Source organism: Rhinoderma darwinii, chromosome 12, assembly GCF_050947455.1.
Source record: "Rhinoderma darwinii isolate aRhiDar2 chromosome 12, aRhiDar2.hap1, whole genome shotgun sequence".
In the NCBI taxonomy this organism is placed as follows: Eukaryota; Metazoa; Chordata; class Amphibia; order Anura; family Rhinodermatidae; genus Rhinoderma; species Rhinoderma darwinii.
Genome location: NC_134698.1, coordinates 64,562,548 through 64,587,783, shown reverse-complemented (window position 1 = coordinate 64,587,783; position 25,236 = coordinate 64,562,548). Strand labels below are relative to the sequence as shown.

General features: G+C 43.2%; 3 protein-coding genes across 13 annotated transcripts in view; 1 reads left to right on the top strand and 2 right to left on the bottom strand.

The window, feature by feature from the left end:
- Positions 1–8,020, bottom strand: part of KIAA0586 (KIAA0586 ortholog) — a 117,154-nt gene extending 109,134 nt beyond the window's left edge. For 3 of the 7 annotated variants that reach the window (XM_075843431.1, XM_075843433.1, XM_075843432.1), the window contains exons 1-2: positions 7,450–8,020; positions 2,517–2,566 (exon numbers count right to left, since the gene is read on the bottom strand). In XM_075843431.1, coding sequence (XP_075699546.1) covers positions 2,517–2,566; positions 7,450–7,870 — 471 coding nt within the window. In that variant the 5' untranslated portion in view covers positions 7,871–8,020. Of the gene's footprint in view, positions 1–1,954; positions 2,101–2,516; positions 2,567–7,449 lie in introns of those variants that run through there. The other 4 variants (XM_075843429.1, XM_075843430.1, XM_075843435.1 and 1 more) reach the window with 3 other exon arrangements.
- TIMM9 (translocase of inner mitochondrial membrane 9) lies at positions 2,211–18,181 on the top strand. 4 transcript variants are annotated; one of them, XM_075843440.1, is made up of 4 exons: positions 2,211–2,345; positions 15,335–15,399; positions 16,379–16,474; positions 17,621–18,181. In XM_075843440.1, exons 2-4 carry the CDS (start codon positions 15,361–15,363, stop codon positions 17,753–17,755), a joined length of 270 nt encoding a protein of 89 aa, XP_075699555.1. In that variant the 5' UTR covers positions 2,211–2,345; positions 15,335–15,360; the 3' UTR covers positions 17,756–18,181. The 4 variants fall into 4 exon arrangements, with proteins under 4 accessions (XP_075699555.1, XP_075699553.1, XP_075699552.1 ...); XM_075843438.1 differs by lacking the exon at positions 2,211–2,345 and adding an exon at positions 10,764–10,856; XM_075843437.1 differs by lacking the exon at positions 2,211–2,345 and adding an exon at positions 10,788–10,926.
- A 4,632-nt stretch (positions 18,182–22,813) lies between these two features.
- Positions 22,814–25,236, bottom strand: part of ARID4A (AT-rich interaction domain 4A) — a 66,998-nt gene continuing 64,575 nt past the window's right edge. For both annotated transcript variants that reach the window (XM_075843424.1, XM_075843423.1), the window contains one exon: positions 22,814–25,037. In XM_075843424.1, coding sequence (XP_075699539.1) covers positions 24,934–25,037 — 104 coding nt within the window. In that variant the 3' untranslated portion in view covers positions 22,814–24,933. The remainder of the gene's footprint in view (positions 25,038–25,236) is intronic.

Below are 25,236 nucleotides of genomic sequence, written 5' to 3'. Positions count from 1 at the left end.
GCAGCGGATTGGTGCAGGGTTCGGGTGTTGGACCCCCACCGATCATATACCGATATAGGAGACAGTCGCTCTCTCTCTCTCGGTATATCACAGTCTCTCTACTCTTTATCAAAATGGACCCCATTCTTAGTCACTCTCAAAGCAGCACACCTCACATTTAGCACTTTGGCTGCCGACATGGGACTGGAATAACCTCCGTGCTGCATTTCCCGCTCTCCGGACCATACAGCTTCGGGGCAGACTCCTCCAACTTGCTCCACCTGGCCACGTGCCACGTAGCAGTAATACAGGAATGGCAGACAGATGTACTACAACTCCCTGCTTCTCAGCACCTCTGACAACAGCTTTACAGTGAATTCACATGTGGCGGATTTTGTTGGAGAAATTTCTGCAACTGAAAATCAGATCAATGGAACGGATTTTCAGAGACGCAGAAATTTCTGCAACAAGATCCGCCACATGTGAATCTACCTCCTAACTCCATCCACCACCAGTCTGTTCTCGGAGGAGGCTACTATGACTCCACATCAGGCTGCAACCGGGGGCAAGGCGACGTCACGGCAAGAAGCGGCCCAATCACAAGCTCCTCAGCAGTCCGAGGGTTAACCCAGTCCTTTTTGCCATACATTTTCCCAGTATACCAAACCTATAATCATTTTCCTACTATATTGGAAAGCATAGACTGTTTTTCAATACAAGGGGATCTAATCTTATTTATTTATTTTTTTTACAATGGTTTTCAATGGCAGACGTGTCCAACTGTATAACCCTACAGTTGTATATGTCCAGGGCAAACTTCAAACATGTTCATTGAACGTGATGTGAACAGAGTCTAAGGCCCTGTTCACACAGAGTTTTTGGACACGTTTTTTGAAGCGGAGACAGCGTCGTAAAACGCCCCAAAAAACGGCTGAAAACACCCCCCCCCCCATTGATTTGGGAGGCCGAGGCGTTATTTCCCGCGAGCACTAAAACCAGCTTGCAGGAAAAAGCAGCGACGTGCCCTATCTTTGGGCGTTTGCGTCTTTGACATCAATAGGAGGTAAAGAGTTTTTTTGCGGCGCTCAATGGACGCGGGCGAAAAACGCGGCAAACGGCGTGCAGGCATATTAAAATCTGCCTTAAAATTCCTGAGGGAATTTTGAAGCAGAATATTCATCCTGCAAAAAACTCTATGTGAACATGACCTAAGGGCTCGTAGCAGAATTTCTGCGTATTTTCCATCCGCAATTGTGGACGGAAAATATGAAGCGGAATACAGTAGCAGCAAAGTGGGTGCGAATGAGCAAATATCATCCACACGCTGCGGAAATATTCAGCTTTAGTTCCGCAGCATGTCAAGTATTTCTGTGGGTACTGGACTGATTTCCTGCGTTTTTCTGATGTACGGTGTCATTTGTTGCGGAAACTATGCAGAATTTCTTACAGAGGGTGGAAATGACAACACCAGAAGAAGAAATATCCCCATCACACAAAAAAACGCAGCAAAAATCTGCACTATTTTCCGCAGTAAAACAAAAAAAAAAAAAATGAAATTGTGCGGATTGTCTGCTAGTTGTTGGGTAAATGCTGCGGACATTTTCTGCAGCAAATCCGATACGCTTGTACAAGCCCATAGGCCACGCGCACACAACCGTGCCCGTAATCACGCTCTGTGATTACGGGCACGGCTGACCCTGGAGAGTGGTCTGCATTTGAACTGCATTATAAAGTATGGGAGCACGGTCCGTAAAATAAAAAAAATAGGACGTCGGCCATCGAAATGAATGGGTCCGTAATAACGGATGAATTCTACGGTCGTGTGCATGAGGCCTAAGACTGAATAACAGCGAACTATGGGAACAAGAGAGCAGCATCGGGTCACGTCTATCAGTTAAAGGCGTTGTCCGAGAGTTAATGACTTTGTGTTAATGCTTGTAGTTTATAAATGTAAATACATTTGTAATATACTTACATTTTCCAAAGTGGCCCCTTTTCCAGATCCTGCCGTGGGGAACTTGATGAGTGACGTCACTCTCTGCACTGGCTCTGGCCGCTTTGTTGATCTTGAATTCTTTGCCGGGTATACGACACGTCACTTGTGGTGAATCTCAGCTTGTTCTGCTTCACAACCCCGTAACGCGCATGCGCTGTCACTGCTGTTCTCGTGGTCCCTGCTGTTCTCGAGATAACAGCAGGGGCCGCGCATGCGCATTACAACAGAACAAGCCGATATACACAAGTGACGTGTCATATACGCGGAAAATAATTCAAGATCAACAAAGCGGCCAGAGCCAGTGCAGAGAGTGACGTCACTCGTCAAGTTCCCCACGGCAGGATCTGGAAACGGGGCCACTTTGGAAAATGTAAGTATAAATTACAAGCATTAACTCAGTCATTAAATCTCGGACAACCCCTTTAAGAGTCATTTACATAGAAGTCACAAACTATCAAGTCTTCCATGCTAAATCCAATAAAACTAAAAACGCAAGAATGCATTTTCAATAATAACGATACAAGTGCTTGTTCTTTCTTACCTTTTGCATTGAAGGATCCATTTTCTGCTCGGTGGAGCCATTTCTTGCATCTATAAAGTGATATAAACGATCATATAAATCCTAAATAATCAAATACACGGTTTGAATGTGCAAAATGAATTTCCGACCAGAAATTGACCTGTGGTGCGTATTTTTCGTTCCGCAGCATGTAAATTCCTGCGGAATGTGGACAGAATTGTCACCATCCCTCCGTATTGTTAAAAAATAAATAAAAATGCCGCAAAATATGCACCATTTTCTGCAGCAATGGCCTTACGTGTGGACAATAGTTTATATGTAGAATTTTGTAATATGGGACATACAACTGTACTAACTTAAGCCACTGGGCCAGGGTAGGGTTATTTGTAGACTTTGCAAAAATGTATACTAGATGTAGGTGTCACAAGCACCAACTACTTAAAGGGGTTGTCACAGTATTATAAATTAACACCTATCCACAGGATATATGATCGTTTTCTGCTCGCTAGGGTCCCCACCGATCACGAGAATGGTGGTCCTGAATCCCCAGATCCTCCTCACTACACCCCCCACAGTGAGGAGGAGCTTGAATGCGCCGGTGGTGGAGCACGCGCCAGTTGCTCCACTGAGATTTTATAAAAATGACGGAAACAGCCAAGCGATGTGCTCTACGTTTTCGGTCATTTAATAATCCATTCAAAGTTTTCCTCACTGCGGTCAAGCAATGAGGAGAACCAGGTGGTTCAGGACCACCGTTCACGTGATTGGTAGGGGTCCCAACAATGAAATAGTCCATTACATCCTTCTAGATCTCTGTGGAGAGTTCCAGATTATCAGCCGTCCATTTGCGGAGGGCTTTCTCAAATTATTTTGTATCGCTGGAGTGAAAAAGGTTGTAGAGGCAAGCAAGAGTTTTAGCAAAGTCATACGTACAGAGTCAATGTTATAAACTAGAGCTAGTAAGGGAAATCTGAAGAGAACCTTAGACCTCGTTCACACAGCGCAGATTTGAAGCATGTATTTTTTTAAGACAAAACCAGGAATGGAACCAAAACAATAGAAATATATACAGGAAGGCCTTATAGGTCTGCTCTCCTGAATCCAATTCTGGTTTTGGCTTAAAAACCGCAAGCAAAATCTGCACTGTGTGATCAAGGCCAAACTCTGCATGAATGGCATTGGGGAGCTGCAAATATCTGAAAAAAACCTGAAGCAGGAATCGGATATATTTCCTGCAAGCCTTGAGAAGATGGAAAGCCGTCTGAATTGCGGAAAATTTAAACCTATTTTATTCCATAAGATGCCCAGAAACTCATACAGGTGAGGAAAGTGTGGATGAAGTTATATGGGAGTTTTAGGTGAGACAGGGCCAGGGATACCCTTACGGTTCAGTGCAGGCACTCGTTACAGTTTTAATAGATAAGATGGGGGTATCCTTGAGGATTTAGAATGATACAATGCATTTCCAAGGTATTCATATGTCCTGCATTTCCCACTTGTGTTTTTAAAGAAGCACCCCAACTTTTTTTTCCTGCCCCCGCCCCCCACGTTTGCAATGGTTACGTAGTCATGTATATCGGCTTACCTAGTGCTGCATTTCACAGGTAGCCGCTCTGTTCCGGGACGACATTGGGTCACGTGATCTTCATTCGGAGTCCCTGTATCCTACAGGGTTTGCGGTGTGGACCAGAGTTCAGTCTCTCAATCCAAGTCCCTAAAACTCACATCGAGACTCTTACACATTGAGGAACTGACCTCCGGTATATACAGCAGACTCTGTAACGATCACGTGACCCAACGGTGGTCCAGAACAGAGCAGCTACCTGTGAAATACAGCACCAGGTAAGCCAATACACATGACTACATCATATTCGCAAAGGCGGAAAAAAAAAAAGCTGGAGAGATTCTTTATGTGGCGTTTCCCCTTTAATTTCTTTGACATAAATTGGGAACGGACGTCGGTGATCGGACTGCAGGAAAACCTTCACAAAGAAAAGCATTATCTTTCCTCCACTCTGATTAACACATACTGAACATATGAGCAGCATGTGATACGTTTATTTCATTATTTAGCCACAAGGTGGCGCTGTGTTTCTGTTATGAAGTGACCATGAACATTCCAGCTGTCACTGCAGTGAGGAAACAGCAGAGTAACAAACAAAACAAATCTAATCATTTTACATTACTCAACACATCAGACAAAGCGGCTTCTCAAACTACATATTAACAGGTACATTTTATGATAGGACAAGGAGTTTTTCCCCAATGTATGGCAAATATACAGAACATACCATAAGTGCCTTATAAGTGGTAGTCCCACCTTCAGAACCCTGACCAGCGAGCCAAGCTGGCCACATACAAGAGGAGGCCGCTGGCTCAGCCTCTTCTGTGGACTCAAAGAGGTGAGAACCCCACCTATAAGACATTCATGGCATACCCTGTAGATAGAAGACCTTGATAAAGTGGTTGTATAACACTGATTGTTACCTATACAAGGTGAATAGATCCTAAATGCATGAGAAACAGCAAACACCAAAGAAGAAAACAAATGAAGGACCAAAAAAAAAAAAAAAAAGAGTCATTTTAGTAAGTCAAATTTTTATGCAAATGAGTAAAAATAAAAAAAGTCCACACTATAAATTAAGTGCATTAAGAGAAAACGTCCGTAATACCAAAAGTAATCAACAGTGGTCAATAGGATGATGTAGTACAGAGAGGCGAGACCCCCAGGGGGAACAGTGACACACGCAACAATAAAGCAAAATGAAATTTGCCAAAATCTCAGGCAATAAAAGTCTAGACACAACATCATGAGGGCCCACCACGCGTTTCGCACGGAAAGTGGTTGCGTAGTTTTATAGAACTCCCAAAAAAACAAACCGATTAAAGTTAGATTCCTGGGAATTGTAGCTGCCGGGAATGGGGGTGTTGTCTACTACAGGACCTTGGCCTGGGGTAACATCTTCTATCCTCATTCAATAATCCATGTTGCCCGTGTGGCTCTGTTAGAAGGACACTGGTTGATGTAGACAATGTGACTTGCGCGAGTATGGGAGAACTGTGGATAGCTCTATTATGGAGGCACTATCGTACAGTACACCACACATTTTTGTCCCTCTTTCCCACCTACAAGTCAGGGAGATTATCATTTTAGGAGTCCATTGGGCGGTCCTACTCTGTGACTGACAGCTATCTCTATATGCATAGTCATACAGGTACGGTTGTCTATCATTGTGTAGGACCTCCCACTGGACTCCTAAGCCCAAAACGAGCAGCGATTTAGATAAAAAAAAATTACATGCTCTACTGAATCTTTTCCCACAAAACGATATATCAATCCGCTCAGCTCCTCCTGCTCTATAAGATGCTGCCCACAGAATGTGCATTTTCAATGTGACAGGTTCCCTTTAAAAAAAAAAGCATCACAGTGTAATATGATAATAGCGCTCTTGTATTTAATTTTAGGAATGATCATAGTCTTATGGGTTCTAAAAATGTCTTTAAGTAAGAAATACTAATGTTAAGAGACATTGATGTATTGACGTATTGTCAATAGATGTGGGATATATTCATAGGGTACTCTGTCCACACCGACAATCATGCGTCAACAAATAACTACACCCTCCCCCAGCTAGAAAAGCGATCATATATTAATAAACGAAAGCATCACAAGTTACATGTGAGAAGATCCCACTGGCGAGGTCAGCGATCCTGGATCTCCACAATAAAACCCTGTACAGACACAGCCTCTTTAATACTGCTCAGAAATGTATAGCATATGTCATAGATATGTCATGGGGAATTCAATATCCTTTTATGATGTTAACTTTAAAAGGGTACCCTAAGGGTAAGATCACACGATTAACAAAATACGTCTGAAAATTCGGAGCGGATTTCAAGGGAAAACAGCTCCTGATTTTCAGACGTTTTTTGAGAAACTCGCGTTTTCGGATCTGTTTTCAATAGAGTCTATGAGAAAATGGCTCCAAAAATGTCCCAAGCAGTGTCCTGCACTTCTTTTGACGAGCCGTCATTTTACGCGCCGTCTTTTGACAGCGACGCGTAAAATGACAGCTCGTCTGCACAGAACATCGTAAGACCCATTGCAAAAGAGGTCGTGTGCACATACCCTAATAGTCTATGGGCGACGTATGCGTTAAACGGCAACCGCGAGACTATAATGGTACCCGTTTAACGTATACGCCATCAACAGGGTCATGAGAGCTCATGAAATATACGTTTAATGCATACCATTAAACTCTATAGTGACGGATGGTACTGTTAAAGGGGTTTTCCCATCAGGGATATTTATGACATATACACAGGATACGTAATAAATATCAGACAGATGCGGGTCCCACCTATCTCTAGAATGGGCACCCTAAACCCCGTTCTATTGCTCTGTGTTGTGGCTGAAGCCTGTGATTCCCGACCATGAATTACGGAAACAGCGTAGCTCACTGAGCTACGCTGTTTCCGTAACTACCATTCAGTTCTATGGAACTTTACATAAACAGCGTAGCTCAACGGGTGTAGGACCCCCACCGATCATATACTGATGACTTATCCTGCGGATAGGTCATCAGTATGAAAAACCTCCCCATTCCCGGACAGCCCTTTAACAAGTCCCTCGGCTGATTTCTTCCTTTTGGTAATTTCTCAGATACACGATTCAGGAAAGGTTGTGTGACAACCAACATGGCCACAACGCAGCTACCACTGGGGTTGTTACCCAGCTGTCCTAGACTCCTGAATGACAAATCTTCCCCTGTTATACACGGACACATCCTCACGCTCCCATACGGCTGCATTACTATGCAAACATGCAGAAAATTGGGTGACGACCACGTACAACCATTAACCATGGCTGTACTGGAAATGTTTCATTTGAACGTGAACAAACATGACATTTCTTGTGAGATTACAGAGGACGCACCGGTAATACCCAGCTTACCATCCATTAGGGTGAAGGTGACAGCTGGATACTTATTAGCAGTAAGAGCCGGGGGGATGTAGGCAGGGTCTCGCTTCTTAAAGGCAAAGTCTGGGAAGACAGGAGCGGCCACCTCTCGCAGCCTCTTCACTGAGATGTGCACCCTCCTATCCTCATCACTGTCCAGGCATCCACTGCCCCTCATAGATGGAACCTGACTGTGCTGCATACTGGAAGCCCCTGGATAATGGCTGACCAGGCCTCCTTCTGCAGCCCCACCTGAGAGCGGGGGGCTGGTGTCACCCGTAGCCTGTCTTCTGTTAGCAGTGGGGGGTCTCCTCTGAGAGGAAGTCATGTGGATACTAGTAGAGCGGATGAGGACATCACTGGCAGTAGTGCTCGCCATGGAATCCAGGCTAATGTCAGAAGCTTCTTCCCCCATCCCCCTCAGACCAGCAGAGAGACGCTGTACCTCTATGGCTGTTTCCCGGTCACTAGGCTGCAAAACATCAACAGGGGGACTCAAATAGAAGCGTACAGAGTTGTATGGTTGTTACTATGATAGAATGTGTCGCTACTTAAATAGGCTAGACTAATGGCGGCGGCCATCTTTTCAAAGACCACTTGTTGATTGGAACTCACTAATTGTCTTCGCCAAAATGGCTTCCGTAAACGAGACAACATGGGTTGAGGTAAAGTGGCCTCTAGCTGGTTGCTATACCCACAAGTAATAACGGTTCGAATGTCCGTGCCATATAATGTTCCGTGCGGAAATAGCAATAGTCTGCTATTAGTACCGGAATAACGATGGTGAATGTATAATAAGCATTGACATTCAACGAGAAATATGATATATTCTGAAAAGAAGTACAATGCCCAATACAATTCGTATGCAAGTTAATATTAAGTATAAGGTTCATTTTTGGTATAGACGGAAGAGCAAAACAAGGATCATCCAAACCACAATTATTTATAGATAGGAATAAAAACTAAAAAAGGTATGCAATTAAAAATAAAATCAATAAGTACATATATTTTATGAAAATTGTACAAAGCTTTATTACTACAAAATAAAATACAAAAACACACTTTACCGATTATTAACCACTTAAAGCGTACATATCACCAGAAATACCCCCCTTTGTTTTACTTTAAAAAATCATTAGCCCCCCCCCCCCCCCCCAAAAAAAATCTTATCTGTAACATTCACTTCTATGGTAGTTACGAGTTACAGAAACAGCCAAGTACAGCAAGCTCAGCTGTTTCCATAATTTCTGGCCACCTCTCCATCTATTTTCCGCCTGAATGCGGCGGCACCAGGGGGGATGTGGTTCGACGGACTCCCTTTCTGGTGATAGGTCCGCATCTATCAGACATTTATTGCATATCCTATGTATATGTTATAAATGGCTAAAGGCTCTTTTACACCAGTCGATAAGCGGCCAGAGCAGCAAGCGGTGATCAACGAGACATTGTTGATCGGCGCTCGTTTGCTCCGGTTAGACAGAGCTATGGATGGGGACAAGCAGTCGTTACTCCGATCGCTCGTCCCCATACATTATTATCATGTCGGCAGCGCGTCTTCCTGTTTACACAGGGAGATGTGCTGCCGACAACCATAATATTTCACTTTTATAAAATGATACGACCAGCAGATGATCGAGCGTTTACTCGTTCATCTGCTGATCGTTCCCGTTTACACAGGGAAATTATTGGCAACGAGCGTTCTATGAACACTCCTCTGCCCGATAATTGTCCAGTGTAAAACACCCCGTTAGATGGAAAAACCCCTTTAATATCCTAGTGCAAAATCTAAAAATGTCTAAAGGGGTTCTCTGAGGTTAGAATAAAGGGTCAGGTCTTTGTTTTTTTTTTGCCACAAACATTGCTACTGTGTCATATGGGTGGTGTGTGGTATTAAAGTTCAGCTCCATCAATTAGCGGTAAAACTCTGCCCATTACATTGACATGTACCAAAAGCGAGTGGTCCACATAAAGGGTGCCTGCAGAGTGCTTCCCTCATATCGCTAGAGCATTAAATTACTGACTGCAGAATTATTTATACAGCGTCCATTGAAGTCAATGGGTGAAATATCATTTCCTTTGAAGGAGACTGAAGGCCTGCTCTTCTGGACAATCTGGGAGCGTTACAGACATGAATTAAAGAGGATTTCCACCCAAACCGGAAAACAAATTGTCGTCTATTAGTAAATCAGAAGCAATACGTTTCTTTTACTTACAGATATATGGCCATTTTTTCCACAATAGGAAGTGCAGGAATATTGGTTGTCACTTTTTAATTATATATTCTCAGAAACTGATGATAAAACTCTCAACTTTGTGTTATGGATTGAACACGCTGACATGTTTAACATCAGTTCCTAATTAAAGGTGACAACCAATATGGTTGCACCTCCTGTTGTCACGTTTAACAGAATAGAAAAATGTCAATATCTATGTATGTAAATAAAAATGATAACGAAACTTTGGATTCTTGTCTAACTTTAGATTTACAAATTTATGGCCAGTTTTATATTTTTTGGAGGGAAATTTTAAGGGGTTACTCCTATTATAGAAAGTAATGGCATATTGCTAGGATATGCCATAACATTCTGCAGCCCCTTCACTGATTTTCCCTGCACAGTGGCGCCGGAATCGCAGCACAGCTCGCTTCAATTAAAATATTTGAAGTCCGATTGCCAGAACCCCCACCGATCAGAAAGCGAAGGTATATCCTAGCCATATGCCATCACTTTCCAAACATACATGATTTTTTTTTGATTTTTTTTTTAACATTCTTTATTTATATTTTCCTTTGGATAAGTATACAGCAAAACATAAAATATGCGCACAAAGCATACATAGAAAGTAATACAAAATAATAAAATGTTCATACATGTCTTTTATACTAATTATTTAGAAAGAAAAAAAAATAACACCAAGGTAGAAAGGTATATACAATAAATCTAATATAGAATCATATTAAACCTGTAAATGTTGCCATTCTAATAGCCTTACATTCTGGCTAGTAACTTCTAGGCAAGTAACTCAATGCATTCAGAATAAATAAAAAGCCACTAGGAACTTAAAATACTCTTGTGTTGTTTGCACAGGAAGGTTGATAGTGATGCACGAGAACGTCCTGACAACCGCTTGTAAATCTAACGAACGTTTCACGTTTCAAGATTCCGCAAGGAAAATAAAAATATAACACATTGAAGTAAAGTATGATAATAATAACAACAACGATGGACTAATGACCGGGGCCATACAACGGGGAACGTTAGGTGGAAGCCGTATATTTTATCGCACGACTCAACGAGCCGGCGTTCTTGTCTGTGACGAATCTGCAGCAGTGAATATTCGCTGTCGCCCCGCCCACGTGTTCCTCCTGCAAGACGAGGAGATCGTAGAGCTGCAGGGAGGAGGTCAGTGACTATTGGGGTGTGCTGACAGCAGAGAAGGGGTGAAGTGCAATGAAGAGGAGTCCGCATGTTTGTATGTTATTTTTTCAGCACTATATGGAAGGTGCAGGGTAGCGGTGCAATGATCACACTGTCTTCCGTTGCTGTGTCCTAGGGACACCCTTGCCCTATAGAAGGCTGCATGTGGCTTTTACGGCTCCTGTAGAACACATGTTCCCCCTGGATGTCTTTGTCTGCCTGTGCCATCCATTTGAATATTCAACTTTTGTGCAATTTGATCTCCACAACTTATTTCTTTATAGACAATGGAAATGTCACTATATGTCATGGACTTATTGAATGGGACAGAGTTGCAGTACCGGACACAGCCACAACCGGTTGTGTGGAGCTGTGCCTGGGTAGTCCATGAAGGGGATGCTGGGTTACCACGACCCCTTTATACAGCTGATCACTTAATTTAGGAATTTTTCTGTATGACCTTGCTGACTTTTTTTTGTATTCAAGGTCACATCATGAGGCCTCGTATATATGGCTGCATTACTGCGCTGTAATATACTACTCGTAGACGTGCGTGGGGCCTTCCTTCCTCTTACCTCCGATTTTTCATACAGAGTAGTTTTGCACAAATCCAACAGAAAGAAAATGGTGGCGTGCTCCATTATATGTTGTATTTAAGAAAACCTGTCAGGTTGGCTAAGGCTATGTTCACACAGAGTTTTTTGACGCGGAAACCGTGCCGCAAAACTCGTCAAAAACGGCCCGAAAATGCCTCCCATTGATTTCAATGGGAGGCGGAGGCGTCTTTTTCCCGCGAGCGGTAAAACCGTCTCGCGGGAGAAAGGGACATGCCTTATCTTTGGGCGTTTACGCCTCTGACCTCCCATTGACATCAATGGGAGGCAGAGAAAGCGTATTTCGCGGCGTTTTATGCCCGCGGTGCTCAATGGCCGCGGACGAAAAACGCAGTGAAAATCGCCATGCAGGGAGAGGAAAATCTGCCTCAAACTTCCAAACGGAATTTTGAGGCAGAATTTCCGCCTGCAACAAACTCAGTGTGAACCCAGCCTTATAGACCCTCTGAAACGCCACATGCCATAATACTTGACATTTCCAATCATGCTCCTTTTCTGATGCACAAAATCTAGAAAATAAACGTTTAAACCGGTGCCCACTGAATACTAATTACCACTGAGGAGTCATGGGGGTGGTGACACCATCCTGATGAGTCAGGCTGTCCGGCTTCCAAACCTGCCCTTCCAGGATTGATTGGCAGCGACCTAATAAACCCACTTTCTTCTTGGCTGCTCTACATCACTACCACCCTCCTCCAACACCTGCGGGTGCCTTGTACTTCCCGAGCATGCGCAGTGCCGCGAGGTGTATTCTGCCTGGCTACAAAGCTGCGCTGCGCACACCCAAGAAGTGCACTAGCGGAGTACAAGGCAACGGCACATTCGCAGGAGTTGAAGGAGGCTGGGTGTGGCGTAGTGCGGCCAAGGGGAAGGACAATCTAGTAGGGTGATGTCTATAAAGCCTGGTAGGACAGCATTGCAGATCCAACTGCATGACTCTTCAGGACAGCGTCACCACCCCCATGACGTCTCAATGGAAATTAGCGTACAGCGCGCGCGGTTTTAAAAGTTTATTTTCTAGATTTTTCTGCATTAGAAAAAACATACAGGGGCATATTTGGAAACCGTGTCGGGTCAGGTATTGCTGCGCGGTGAAGGGCTCCTGACGTATACCTATGACGGTAGGCTGCAATGTATTCAGTATAGATTTCTGGACAGTGGCATCTGTCACCCATAGGCTCCCATGTTAAAAAAAAAAAAAAAAAAGTTATGCATGGTCTAAGGTTTTGTTTTTTTTGCGGGATTCCTCAGGATAAAATAGTGTAGTCTACCCGGCTATTCCATCCTTCGAAAAAAAAAAAAAGATATATTGAAGAATACCAGCCTGACGGAGACCAAAAGGACATTCTTTTGGTCTCCGTCAGGCTAATGGAGCACTATGAACACGTTTAGCGCATACGTCAGGAGTTTTCCTGACAAACACCCTAAATGTAGGGCAAGAATGCAGTGCGAACGTTGCCTTGGGGGGCTAAAAATGACCTGACCGTTTCCTGTTAGACCTCCTTCACACCATTTTTTTTTTTTTTTACCTCCGGTGTTTCAAACTGCATTAAAAACTGCTGGTGTACGTGCTTTATTGTGGTGTTTATGAAGTCCTATAGAGAAGCCGATGGGGAAAAACCTCCACACACACAGAATGTTGCATTTGAAAAAAAACAAACAAACCGTGACAAGAAAAAAACGCAGTGTATATAAACACCATGAAATACGCAGCAAAAATGGCGTGCGTGCGCGTGTGTCAAGCCTTAAGACGGTACAGTCACCTAGAAATATGGCTTCTACTGGAGAATACTTCTGCCATGTGGCACCTAACAGAGCATTGTCTGGTGCCACATGAAGCTACAGGGTACTCCGTGTGCCACTGTACACCCTTCTGCACATAACGCTGCGTTTTGAGACGGGTATTTTCTGTGTGGTATTTTTTGGAGGATAAATCGATCAGCGCACACGTTATTATAGTGTTTCTGTGGTGTAAGGTTTGTGTTTATTTGCCCCTTACGTAACAAACATTGGGCATAGGAATTACACTCCGAGAACGGAACAGAAAATAATCGAAGTTCCTCGGAGCAGTCAACACCTTGTAATTGCTCCCCACTAATGCAACAGAGGCGAGTCCTGACTCCCGAACCGGTTTTCATGTGATTTTTGGGGGCTCTGATTGGCCAGTATTAGGATGATATGACCGATTCTCTGTGGAGGAGATCTACACTTTCTGCTGCTTTTACCATCGTGTAAATAAACCTTTTGGTTTGTGCCTTTTATCCGTCTATTCTAGTTTTCCATCATTTCACGTTTTTCCTTTGGTGTTTGACCCTTTAGGCCTCCTTCACACACACTTTTATTTCAGCATTTTAAAACACGCGTAAAAGAAAAATGGCGTTTTTTTACATGCGTTTTTGGTGGCGTTTGGTTTTTATTGTAATTTTGTACTGCCATTTTTAAAGTCCTATGGAAAAAGACAGACCAAAAGATATGCCATACCTAGAGCATGCTGCGTATTGGAAAAAAATCACGGTCATGTGAATTAGGCCTTAGGGGGGTTTATTGCGATTTTCTGTCTGGATATGCAGCTGGAAAATTTGCAGCGGAAAACACTTGGAAATTAAAAAATCTCATCAACATAGTGCTGATCGTTTTCCGCACAGAAAAATGAGCATGTTGTGGATTTGAAAATTCCCAGCATACTCATTCATTTCCGGATGTTCACTGCAGATTTCACTCTTTTCAATGCAGAGCGGGTAAAATCCGTAGCAAAATCTGCGCATAAGGCCCCATGCACACGACCGTAAAAACTCCCGTAATTACGGGCCCATAGACTTCTATTGGCCACGGGTACCTCCCCGTATGCTTACGAGAAGGTGCTCGTGCCGTTGAAAAATATTGAACATGTCCTATTTCAGGCCGGGCAGGCCCATATTAGTCTATGGGGCTCCAGTAATTACGGGTGACTACATGTAAACACCCGTAATTACAGGAGCGTTGCTAGGCGACGTCAGTAAATAGTCACTGTCCAGGGTGCTGAAAGAGTTAAACGATCGGCAGTAACTCTTTCAGCACCCTGGACAGTGACTACCGAGCACAATATAGATAAAGCTGTAAAAAAAAAAAGACGTTCATACTTACCCAGAACTCCCTGCTTCTTCCTCCAGTCCGGGCTCCCGGGATGACGTTACAGCCCATGTGACCGCTGCAGCTAATCACAGGCTGCAGCGGTCACATGGACTGCCGCGTCATCCAGGGAGGTCGGGCTGGATGTCGGGAGAGGGACGCGTCACCAAGACAACGGCCGGGTAAGTATGAATTTCTTTTACTTTTATTACGGAAAGGGCTGTCCCTTCTCTCTATCCTGCACTGATAGAGAGAAGGGGCTGCCAATTACTGCAGTGCAATTTTGCAGCCAAAAACGTGCCCGTAAATACGGGTCGAATACGTGTGACCAAGGACCCGTATTTACGCCACTATTTACTGGTGGACAAAAATACGGTCGTGTGCATGAGGCCTAACACTTGCAGATTTTGCTGTGGGAAATCCGCAACAAATCCCCTATGTGTGTGGGTACCCTTAGGGTTAGAGGCACACCGGAGCCGCTGTCAACCAAGCCGTCAGTCCTGTTTAATGAAGGATTCGGCTGACAACGTCGTTCTGCAGTTTCTATGTACTGGGGATATAAAAAAGCTGCAGAACAGAAACGAAGCAACATTTATAATAAAAGTATATTAGAAAAGTGCTTAGTGTCACAACACCTACGTTACATTAAAAAAAATATATGGCTGTAGAGTTTTACCATAGTCTTTAAGATGTGCGCATTCAAAATCACATCACGTGTATATTTGTCTTTTTTTTTTTCAGGTGACTGATTATAAATTCTGGAAGACATGGCGGCTCAGATCTCTGAATCCGATCAAATTAAACAGGTAAATGGGCATCTTCCATCTATTGTGCATGATCCTTAAAGGGGTTTTCCCATAATCCATATTTATCACCTATCCACAGGGTAGGTGATAGATATCCGGTCGGGGTGGGTCCGACCTTTGGGACCCCCACCAATCACGAGAACGAGCTTACTTTGCGGTTCCTGTGAGCCCCATAGGAATGGAGCGGGACTGCGCGTGCATGCTCACAGCTCCATTTATTTTATATGGGGATGCCAAAGATAACGCTCGGCAGCCGGCATGAAGATGTGCTGCCGACATCGATAATATTTATTGCTGCATAAACGAGCAGATCAGGCAATGAACGAGCGTTTGCTTGCTGATTGTTGCCCGGCTGAGCATTCATATGAATGTACATTTGCCTGATCATTGGCCCGTGTAAAAGGACCTTTACACTAGAAACAGCAGGGGGCGCCAATGTTAGTAGAAAATTGCTATATCTCTGTAAGGCTGCGTTCCCACAGTGCAGATTTTGCATGTGTTTTTCAGCCAAAACCAGAATTGGATCCAAGAGAGCAGACCTATAAGGCTTTCTTTATATATTTCTTCTCTTTAGGTACCGTTCCTGGTTTTGGCTACAAAAACGCATGCGAAATGTGCACTGTGGGAACCCAAGGAAACATTATTTTTAAACCCTTCCAATTGGGGAAGAGCTTATTTTTCTATAAATCATTTTTGGAATTACCACTTTTCTGTAAATAAAGCTTAAAGGCTTGTCCCACATTTATAACTGGGAACCCCCTTTTAAGTTCGTATAGAGCAGTAGAATCCGTACACTACAGTACTCGGCTATCACATCAGGAAAGCTCGAGGTATACGGACCATATACGTCTGATGCCACGATAGGTTCGATTACGATCAAACATGCCGAAGGAAAAAGAAAAAGCCTCCTAATTCGACTTGTATGTCCATGGAACCGGTGCAATTGAGGTTCACTGACAAAGTTTTGTTTTGTTCACAGTTTAAAGAATTTCTTGGGACTTATAATAAACTGACCGAGAACTGCTTCCTGGATTGTGTGAAGGATTTTACTACCCGAGAGGTTAAGCCAGAAGAGGTACGTCTGCGTCTCTTTATGGACAATAGCGTTAAAATATGTACATTTTTCCTATAGAGGGCATATGGTTTGCATGAGAACAGGCGGCTTCTGAGTATCTATACTGATTCTTAGTTTCAAAGCCACAATTCTAAAGTGACACCATAATTCTGATGATGTAAATGCTGCGGCCCAGAACCAGATGCAGGCGTTCATGTCTGTGAGCTGTGGCCGAGGCTGCTGCTCATCACCATTCAAGTGTCCTAGATCAGTGTTTCATGCCATGTGACTGCCGCAGGACCCAGTTCTAACTGCATCTGCATCCTTAGGATGCAGATACAGTTGAATTGAATGCTGGAGCAAAAGTGTCGGCTCCTTGCCCCAGCATTCACTCTGCCGTGAGCGGCTCGGCGCAGGCAGGCGCAATGTTGTGACGTCATCACGTCTGTCTGTGCCGAGTCACTCACAGCACAGACCGGAGACGGATCCTCCACCCGTTGGTGGAACATAAGTAATTATGTTATTTATTTTTTATTAGGCACATATGGGGGGCATTATACTGGGTATGGGGGGGGGGGGGTTGATATGGTGGCAGCTATGGGAGCATTTTACTGTATGGTGGGTATTATACTGTGGGGGCAGCTATGGGGGTGTTATACTGTGAGGGGGCAGCTATGGGGAGCATTATATTGTATGGGGGGCACTATACTGTGGAGGCATTATACTGTGGGGACTGTTGGGCAAGGAGGCTGGGCATGGGTGTGGGGGTAGGGGGGCTCCAGCTGAATTCTTGCACCAGGGCTCATGAGCCTCCAGCTACACCGCTGCTGCTATTTGTTGTGGATTTTACCTCCCCATTGAATTCAATGGGGAAAACCCGCAACAAATACGCAGCGTTTACGCAAATACAATTGACATGCTGTGGAATAAAACTCTGCACCGCAGGTCCATTTCTGAGCGTGTTTTCCACTCAATTTTTACGCAGCGTGTGATGAGACTTGTTTTATCTCTCTCATTTTGCGGTCACTGTATTATGAGGCAGATTTTTTGCAGCATAATACAGGTATACGCCGTAGTTACACATGTGTGAACGAACTCTAAAAATTGTGGATTTATGATTTGCAAAGCTGCCACGATTGACTTGTACTTCTCTGTTTTCACTGCCAGATTACTTGCTCAGAGCACTGTCTACAGAAGTATCTGAAGATGACACAGAGGATATCAATGAGATTTCAAGAGTACCACATACAACAGAACGAGGCCTTGGCTGCTAAAGCAGGACTTATTGGGCAGCCGCGATAAGAGCTAAGTGGAGACCGCTGTTCAAGATCCTATCAATTCAGCCAACAACATGCTGTGCTGCCCGGAAAAGACCGCTCTGGAGTGACAGGTGTGCCAATCTACACCCAGCAGAGCCCAGGACTTGAGCATTGATGGTGCTGAAGTATGACTGACAGCAGAAGAGACGGGTGATGGGAGGCAATCGGAAAATGTGCTCCCTAACGCGCATCCACCATTAGATATTCTGAATACTTTTCTAGTAAAACAAAAAAAAGATTTTATTGTCACGCTTTATATTGACTGACCAACGGGTTATTTCTATGTTCTGTTACTTGTTTGTGTTTCTGAAATCTGTTGGAGGACGTGATGTGGAGGAGATCATGGTTCCATATTCTGCCGCTTGAAGCCTCATATTCCAGTGAAATAAACTTGATTGGATGGCTCGTCGCACAGCCCTGTCTTTATTGTTTCACCCTTTACACCACCACCATTAAAAGGAAACTAGTTTGGGCTGGAGTTTTCCATGTGTTGTATTAAAGGCATTCTCCAAGATTACAAAAAATTGATGGCCTATCCAAAATATTAGATTGGTAATTCTTTTGTGATTCCATAGGACAGATGACGCTTCGGTGTGAGACAGTCTTTGGGGACCAAACAACCTCCTCCCATTCTATCTCCATGAATGTGACACAACGAAGACCGCAATTATTTCTAATGCATAATCTATCGTCGTCCAAAATTGCTCTGGAGAATAGGGCTGCATACTAATGCCAAATGTCCCCGATGCCCTGAAGTGGTGGATCTTAAAGGAACACTAGTGAATTTTGTTTATCGTGGCTCCCCGATTGTAAAGTACACTCGGTTACAGGTAGGGCAGGTCATCCTCTTACCAGGAGTTTTGCCGAACGTTATGCTCCGTTCCTGTCCCACCGTTATGTCACGTGACTGAAAGACTTCCAGTCCACGCAGCAGATGTAGTAATCAGGCGGTCACGTGACAGAACGGTGACCCGGAAACGGTGCATGTAGGTCGACAACTACCCGGTAAGTGGATGACCAGCCCTACCTTTTACCGATGTGTACTTTCTGAACGGGCCACAATAAAAAAAAAAAAAATATTCCTTAAACATGTTTTGGACGTGTGTGATGTTCGTCACAGATTGAAAGGCTACAGCGGACCTGATGCTTAGAGTATATGGGACTTCTATTTCAGGGGATCCAAAAGTGGGCTTGCTGGGGATAACAGGAGATATTGGAGGAGATGCCAGAGATGTTTTAGCAGTTGCTAAGCTTTTATATCAGGCCAGGAAACTGGTGGTTAAATTCTGGTTGCAAAACTATCCCCGACCGGAGAGAAAATTAATAACTTCTCAATGGCGTGATTTTGATGGAAAAGAAAACGGACTTTATACATTATAATGCTGCATAAGGCCTTATTCACACGAACGTGTCCATTTTGCGCGCGCAAAAGTTCCGTTTGATGTGTATATGGTGCGTGGCTGCGTAATTTTCACGCAGCCGGCGTCATTATGACACTCCCTTTTTATGTCATGACACAGTAAAGAAGGAGGGGATTATGGGAGGGATGGCGGCGCCCAACCTTTACTTATATTATCTGGCTTCGCAGCTGGTGCTGGCATCGACTTAAGTAATGCGGCCACGGCGCTGGCTGGAGCACTCATGACGACCTATGAGAGTCTTACCAACCCATTATATAGGTTTAAATCTTCGTGTCAGGCGCCATTACCGTTAAAAACTATTGTGAATGCCTGGAAGGCACAACTCTTACTAAAAGATGCTGCGGATTCTTGTTTCCCCTAGGACTCCGTTATGGAACAATCCATGGCTGCCTCACCTGGTGTCCCTGCCGGGAGCGATGATGTGGGCTGGGGTAGGGGTTCGATTTTTAGGCCAAATATACTCTGCGGACAGTGGGTTTGTTTCCTTCTCTGAGCTAGAGGAGAGGTTTGGGGTCTCGAGGACGGCTTTATCATTATCTCCAGTTGAGACATGCCTGCTCGGCCCAGTTCGGGTCTGTCACGCCAGCTTTGGGGTTTTCTGGATTGGAGGACCTGCTCGGCCCCCGGACCTTCCTAAGACCCTTACTCAGACGTATGCCTTGTTGCTGTCCTCTGTAAAACGTCCCTTTGATAAGGCGTATCTGGGGTGGAAGAGAGATATCCCTGATCTGTCGGAATAGTGGAGGGAGGTGGAGCTTTCCTTCTTTGATTCAGTGGTTAGTGCTCGAGACTTTTTAATACAGTCGCGGTTCTTACACAGAATTGACTATACTCCGGTTAGACTTCAGCAAATTGGGGCCTCTGGGTTGGACAGCTGTTTTAGGTGTCAGTCGGATGTTGGCACGTACCTCCACTGTGTATGGTCCTGTCCTAGGATTTCACTATTCTGGTCAAGGGTTGTAGAGTTTCTGCATGATAACTTTGAGTTTCCCCGGGTTCTCTCCCCTCTGGTGTGCCTCCTGGGCATTATGAATGAGTTAGTACAAGGCTATTATGACAAAATATTTTTCTGATTTGTTTTGTTCTGTGCACGGAAGATTATGATTATGGAATGGAAGACAACAGAGTGTCCTAGTATAGAGCATTGGTTGCAATTGGTAAATAAGTATATACCATTATATCAGAAGTTATACATTAGCAGAGGGTGTCACGACAAATTCGGGAAGATCTGGGCTAGGTGGATGGAGATTTCGGACACTGCTGTCTAATCTACAGGTGTGATTGAAGTGTGACTGGTTGTCTGTTTTGGGCAATAATGACGGTCCAATGTTGATCCTGTTTTCCTTGCAATAAACTAATATGCACCTGTGATCCGTTAAGTCCCCATGCTGGCTTTTGCATTGTAACTGTATTATTCTCTATAATGATTGTTATTGCCAACTAGTGTGGTGGGTCAGTAAGCTATGTATGTTTTTGTGCGCAATTTTGCATTTTGAGAAAAGTTAATAAAGAAAACCCTTTTTTTTTTTAAAAAAAAAAAAAGGGATTTCATGTTTCCCTTCTCTTCTTTACCAGCTGTTGCATGAATCACACGCGTCACCCGGAAGTGCTTCTGTGTGCAATTTGCACGCACCCATTGACTTCAATGGGTGCGTGCTGCACAAAACACAGGCAAGTATAGGACATGTCGTGAGTTTCACGCAGCGCACATACACTGCGTGAAATTCACTGACAGTTTGAACAGCCCCATTCACTTACATAAGACTGTGCGACGCGCGTGAAAATCACACGCGTATAACACGTTCGTGTGAATAAGGCCTTAGTTTAAGACGATGTGGGGTAAATAGGTGTCACGCCCAGGTTTGCCTTCACCACTTCTATGGAGTAGCCGTTAAACGAAACGAGATACGTAATAAGGCCTCATTTACACGAGCGTGTGCGTTTTGCGCACGCAAAAAACGCGTTTTGCGTGCGGAAAAGGCACTTGACAGCTCCGTGCGTCATCAGTGATTTTCGCGCAGCCGCCATCATAGAGATGAGGTTAGTCGACGTCAGTCACTGTCCAGGGTGATGAAAGAGTTAACTGATCGGCAGTAACTCTTTCAGCACCCTCGACAGTGAATTCCGATCACTATATACAGCAACCTGTGAATAAAAAAAAGACTTTCATACTTACCAAGAACTTCCTGCTTCCTCCAGTCCGGTCTCCCGGCCGTTGCCTTGGTGACGCGTCCCTCTCTTGACATCCGGCCCCACCTCCCAGGATGACGCGGCAGTCCATGGGACCGCTGCAGCCTGTGCTTGGCCTGTGATTGGCTGCAGCTGTCACTTGGACTGAATTGTCATCCCGGGAGGTCAGACTGGAGGAAGAAGCCGGGAGTTATCGGTAAGTCAGAACTTCAGTTTTTTTTTTACACGTTCATGTATATTGTGATCGTAAGTCACTGTCCAGGGTGCTGAACCAGTTTAACTCTTTCAGCACCGTGGACAGTGACTGTCTCCTGACGTCGCGTACCGGAAAAAATTTTGCCGGGTTCGGTCAAAACGAGTTCGGCCGAACCCGGTGAAGTTCGGTGCGCTCATCTCTAATTTGACACTCTGTTTGGATGTTTGTAAACAGAAAAGCACGTGGTGCTTTTCTGTTTACATTCAGTTTAACAGCTCTTGCGCGAATCACGCAGTTCGCACGGAAGTGCTTCCGTGCGGCATGCGTGGTTTTCACGCACCCATTGACTTCAATGGGTGCGTGATGCGCGAAAAACGCACGATTATAGAACATGTCGTGAGTTTTACGCAACGCATTCACACATTGTCTGCACTGCCCCATAGAGTAATATAGGTGCGTACGACACTCGTGAAAAGCACACGCGTATATTACGCTCGTGTAAATGAGGCCTAAGTGTTAGGACTCATGCACATGGCTAAGCCCATAATCCCGATTTGCGATTACGGGCCGTGGACAGCCTCACGCATTTTCAAAGTATGGGAACATACACATAATTTTCGGACCATTTCTACGGCCTGGACACCTTCCTACAAATATACGGGAAGGTGTCAGTGGTCGACTGTAAAAATTGGCCATTATTGCGGACCCATTCTTTTTTTTGTCGTGTGCCTGGGGCCTTACTCTGTATAATTAAAAGTTTATACAATTTTACAGCATACTTTCAGCATTAATTCCTCATGGTTTTCATTCAATATCTCAGCTTGCTGTCATTCGATAGAAACCTTTATTGTCCTGATCATGCGATGGACACACAGGTGCACTGCTCGTTACAGTTATCAGTGCTGTGTCTTGATAAAAACCGTGCTCGGGTGTCCATCACATGATCAGGACAGAGGATCCTTTATAAGTAAACAATGCAGGTGCTATTTGGTTAAAGCAAGCAAAGATCTTGAAGAAGAAAAGAAGACCCTGATACAGAACGTATGTTAGAAAATTTAAAAAAAATAATAGATAAGCTTTCATTATAGTTAGTATCTTAATATTTGCCAAAACTGTAACCCCCTTCAACTTTGCTCCAAGGATTTATGTAACAGAATGACATTGCATGTATGTAATTTGGTTAAAAGAGTAAAAAAATAAAATTAAAAAAAAAAATAAAAAAAAAAAAAAAAGCTAATTTTAAACCTTGGCCTTTATTGATGCTCTTCAGAGAGCGCTGTTTACATACACAACTCTGCGTTGCTTAAGAAAAACAGAAAAAGTGCATATTACAGGAGTATTTTCTGTATAACCCCTCGGGCAGCTGAGCAGGTAAATCATTTGTGCCAGAAAAAAAATCAGATGACAAGTTCACAAGGCAGAAAAATAAAAAATATTTTAGCAATTATTACCCATTTTCAGATCTTCGGCTATTGTGAACAAGTTTCTGATCTAGTCTAGAACCAGTCCTAAGCGCTTGTCTCCGGACCACCCAGCCAAAGTCTGAGCCTCCCTCACTAGCAAAAGGCTCAGTGTGTAAATCTGATCTCCTGACAGTCAAGGTGGAAAGGTATTATAATAAAATAAATCATTGATGATAAATCACACATACATTGATATTCAGACCGTATGTATAATGGGTTATGCCGAAGACAACGGTATGCTTGGATGGTTGAAAAAAAACAAACCAAACATTGCTCTAGAGAAATCTACATTATTCTACAAATATTAAACACAGAAGGGGTTAAAAACCCTTTTTTAATGTACAAACATGAATAAAAAAATTGATAAAAAAATCACTTTTGTACATAATGTATATGCAAAAAAACTCTTAAATACAGGTTTCAGGAAGAATTATTTACATAATGTATTAGCCTATGGAACAAACCACAGTCCTCAAATGTGTACGCTTCTTTGCCGTAACGCTGCATCTCAACATTTGGAGAGAAGTTCTTCAACGGTTGGATAGAAAAAAAATTGTTTGGCAGTATATTAAATATACAAAAAAGAAGGGCTACCTGAAAACAGGAAGGAGCGAGGTTTTAGAAAAGGAGGAATAAAAACGGACGGAAAATAATTTTCAGTGTCGTAAAGCAAACCGCAGTAAAGGATGTGAAGCCTAGGTTAGGTTCACACAGTAGTAGTTTTATTTTATTTCGTTTTTTAAATTGTTAAAACCGGGCTTTATTATTCTTAGGGCTAACTCCTGGTTTTGTCAAATCTAAAAAAAAAAAAAAAAAAAAAAAAATCTATCACACACTGTGTAAACCTGGCCCAAGAGCTACAGGTGTACTGGTAGAGAGAACTAAGCTAGACCCTTCTCTTATTTTTTTTTTTATTTATTAATATTTTAAAAAATACATAAAAATACAACATCCAATGTCTGAATAAATATATTTAACAAGTTGCAAGATAATTATTTTACACAAAAAAAAAAAAAAAATTTCAGCTTTAGAAATCTTGTTAAATAACTTCGCTGTTGTCATATATTTTCTTTTTGTCCTTTTTGTAACAAAATAAAAACTCTGAAATTACATAGAAAAAAAGAGACAAAATAGATTTGTCAAGGGATAAGATAGTCCACTGAAAACGTATTCACAATTCCACTGTAAACATTAATAAACATTTAAAATAGTTGCATAATTCTGTGCTCTAAATTCCTGTAAAAAGTGGAAGACTTTTTCTTCATGTAGTTTTCAGTCCACTACATTCCCTTTCACAATTTATTTTGTCTCGCTTACAGCTTTAAAACTGGGCACTCTGCTGAATACATTGGACTTTGGCAGTTCTGTACATTGCAAGTGCTTCCGAAAACAGACTGTAAAAACACCAAGAGCTCATTTGCAGCGTTGTCGTAAAGTGCAGCTGCCAGGATTGTACCTTTAATAGCGCACCGATGTTTATTGTATGCACTTGCTTATTTCTCTTTCTGTATTGGGAATAGGTGGGGATACCTTTTTTAAGGGAGCTCCTTGAAATTTTATTCAGACATTTGTCAAAATTTTTAAAAAAACGTGTCATTTCTTCTGGTTGAACAAAGTAAGAAGCCATTGTGGCACGCTGACGGCTAGTCTCCTATTCCTAAATCATAATCTTATTATAAAAAAAAAAAAACATGAAATGGGAAAAAAAGAAAAAAATGCAATCCAGCAGAGGAAATTTCAGAAAAAAAAAATATATATATATAAAAAAAAACAAAAAAAAAAACTTGGCAATGTCAAACCGGTTGAGTGCTTTTGTGTGGTTGGGTTAAAGGGGGATGGGAGGATAAGTGTCCATGGCAGCAGGCCGCTGAGGTGGAAGTGAGGGCACATATCACCTGCACTCTAGTGCAAGTGTGTTTTGTGGGGGAGAAGACGACGAAGGGCTCATTCCAGTCTCAGAAGACGCAGACGACATTGATGCTCCTGTATTGGACACTGTTGAAAGACGATAGAAACAAAAAATTATTTTTCGGACACTACATTTTTTAAATTTATGGTTGAATAATCTAGCGGTTGCAGTTTTTTTTCTTGAGTGAAATAAAATATTTCTTTATAGGGACCGACTTATTAAGGACTAAACTGTAAGTATTCGCTCAAAAGGAACATCATAAAGGTTTGTTACATTTCCCAATAT

Excerpts from the sequence above, each read along its gene's own strand:
- TIMM9 (XM_075843440.1), top strand. The coding sequence starts at position 15,361 with ATGGCGGCTCAGATCTCTGAATCCGATCAAATTAAACAG. Across the intron at positions 15,400-16,378 it reads AATCCGATCAAATTAAACAG|TTTAAAGAATTTCTTGGGAC; the intron begins GTAAATGGGCAT and ends TTTTGTTCACAG. Across the intron at positions 16,475-17,620 it reads GAGAGGTTAAGCCAGAAGAG|ATTACTTGCTCAGAGCACTG; the intron begins GTACGTCTGCGT and ends TTTCACTGCCAG.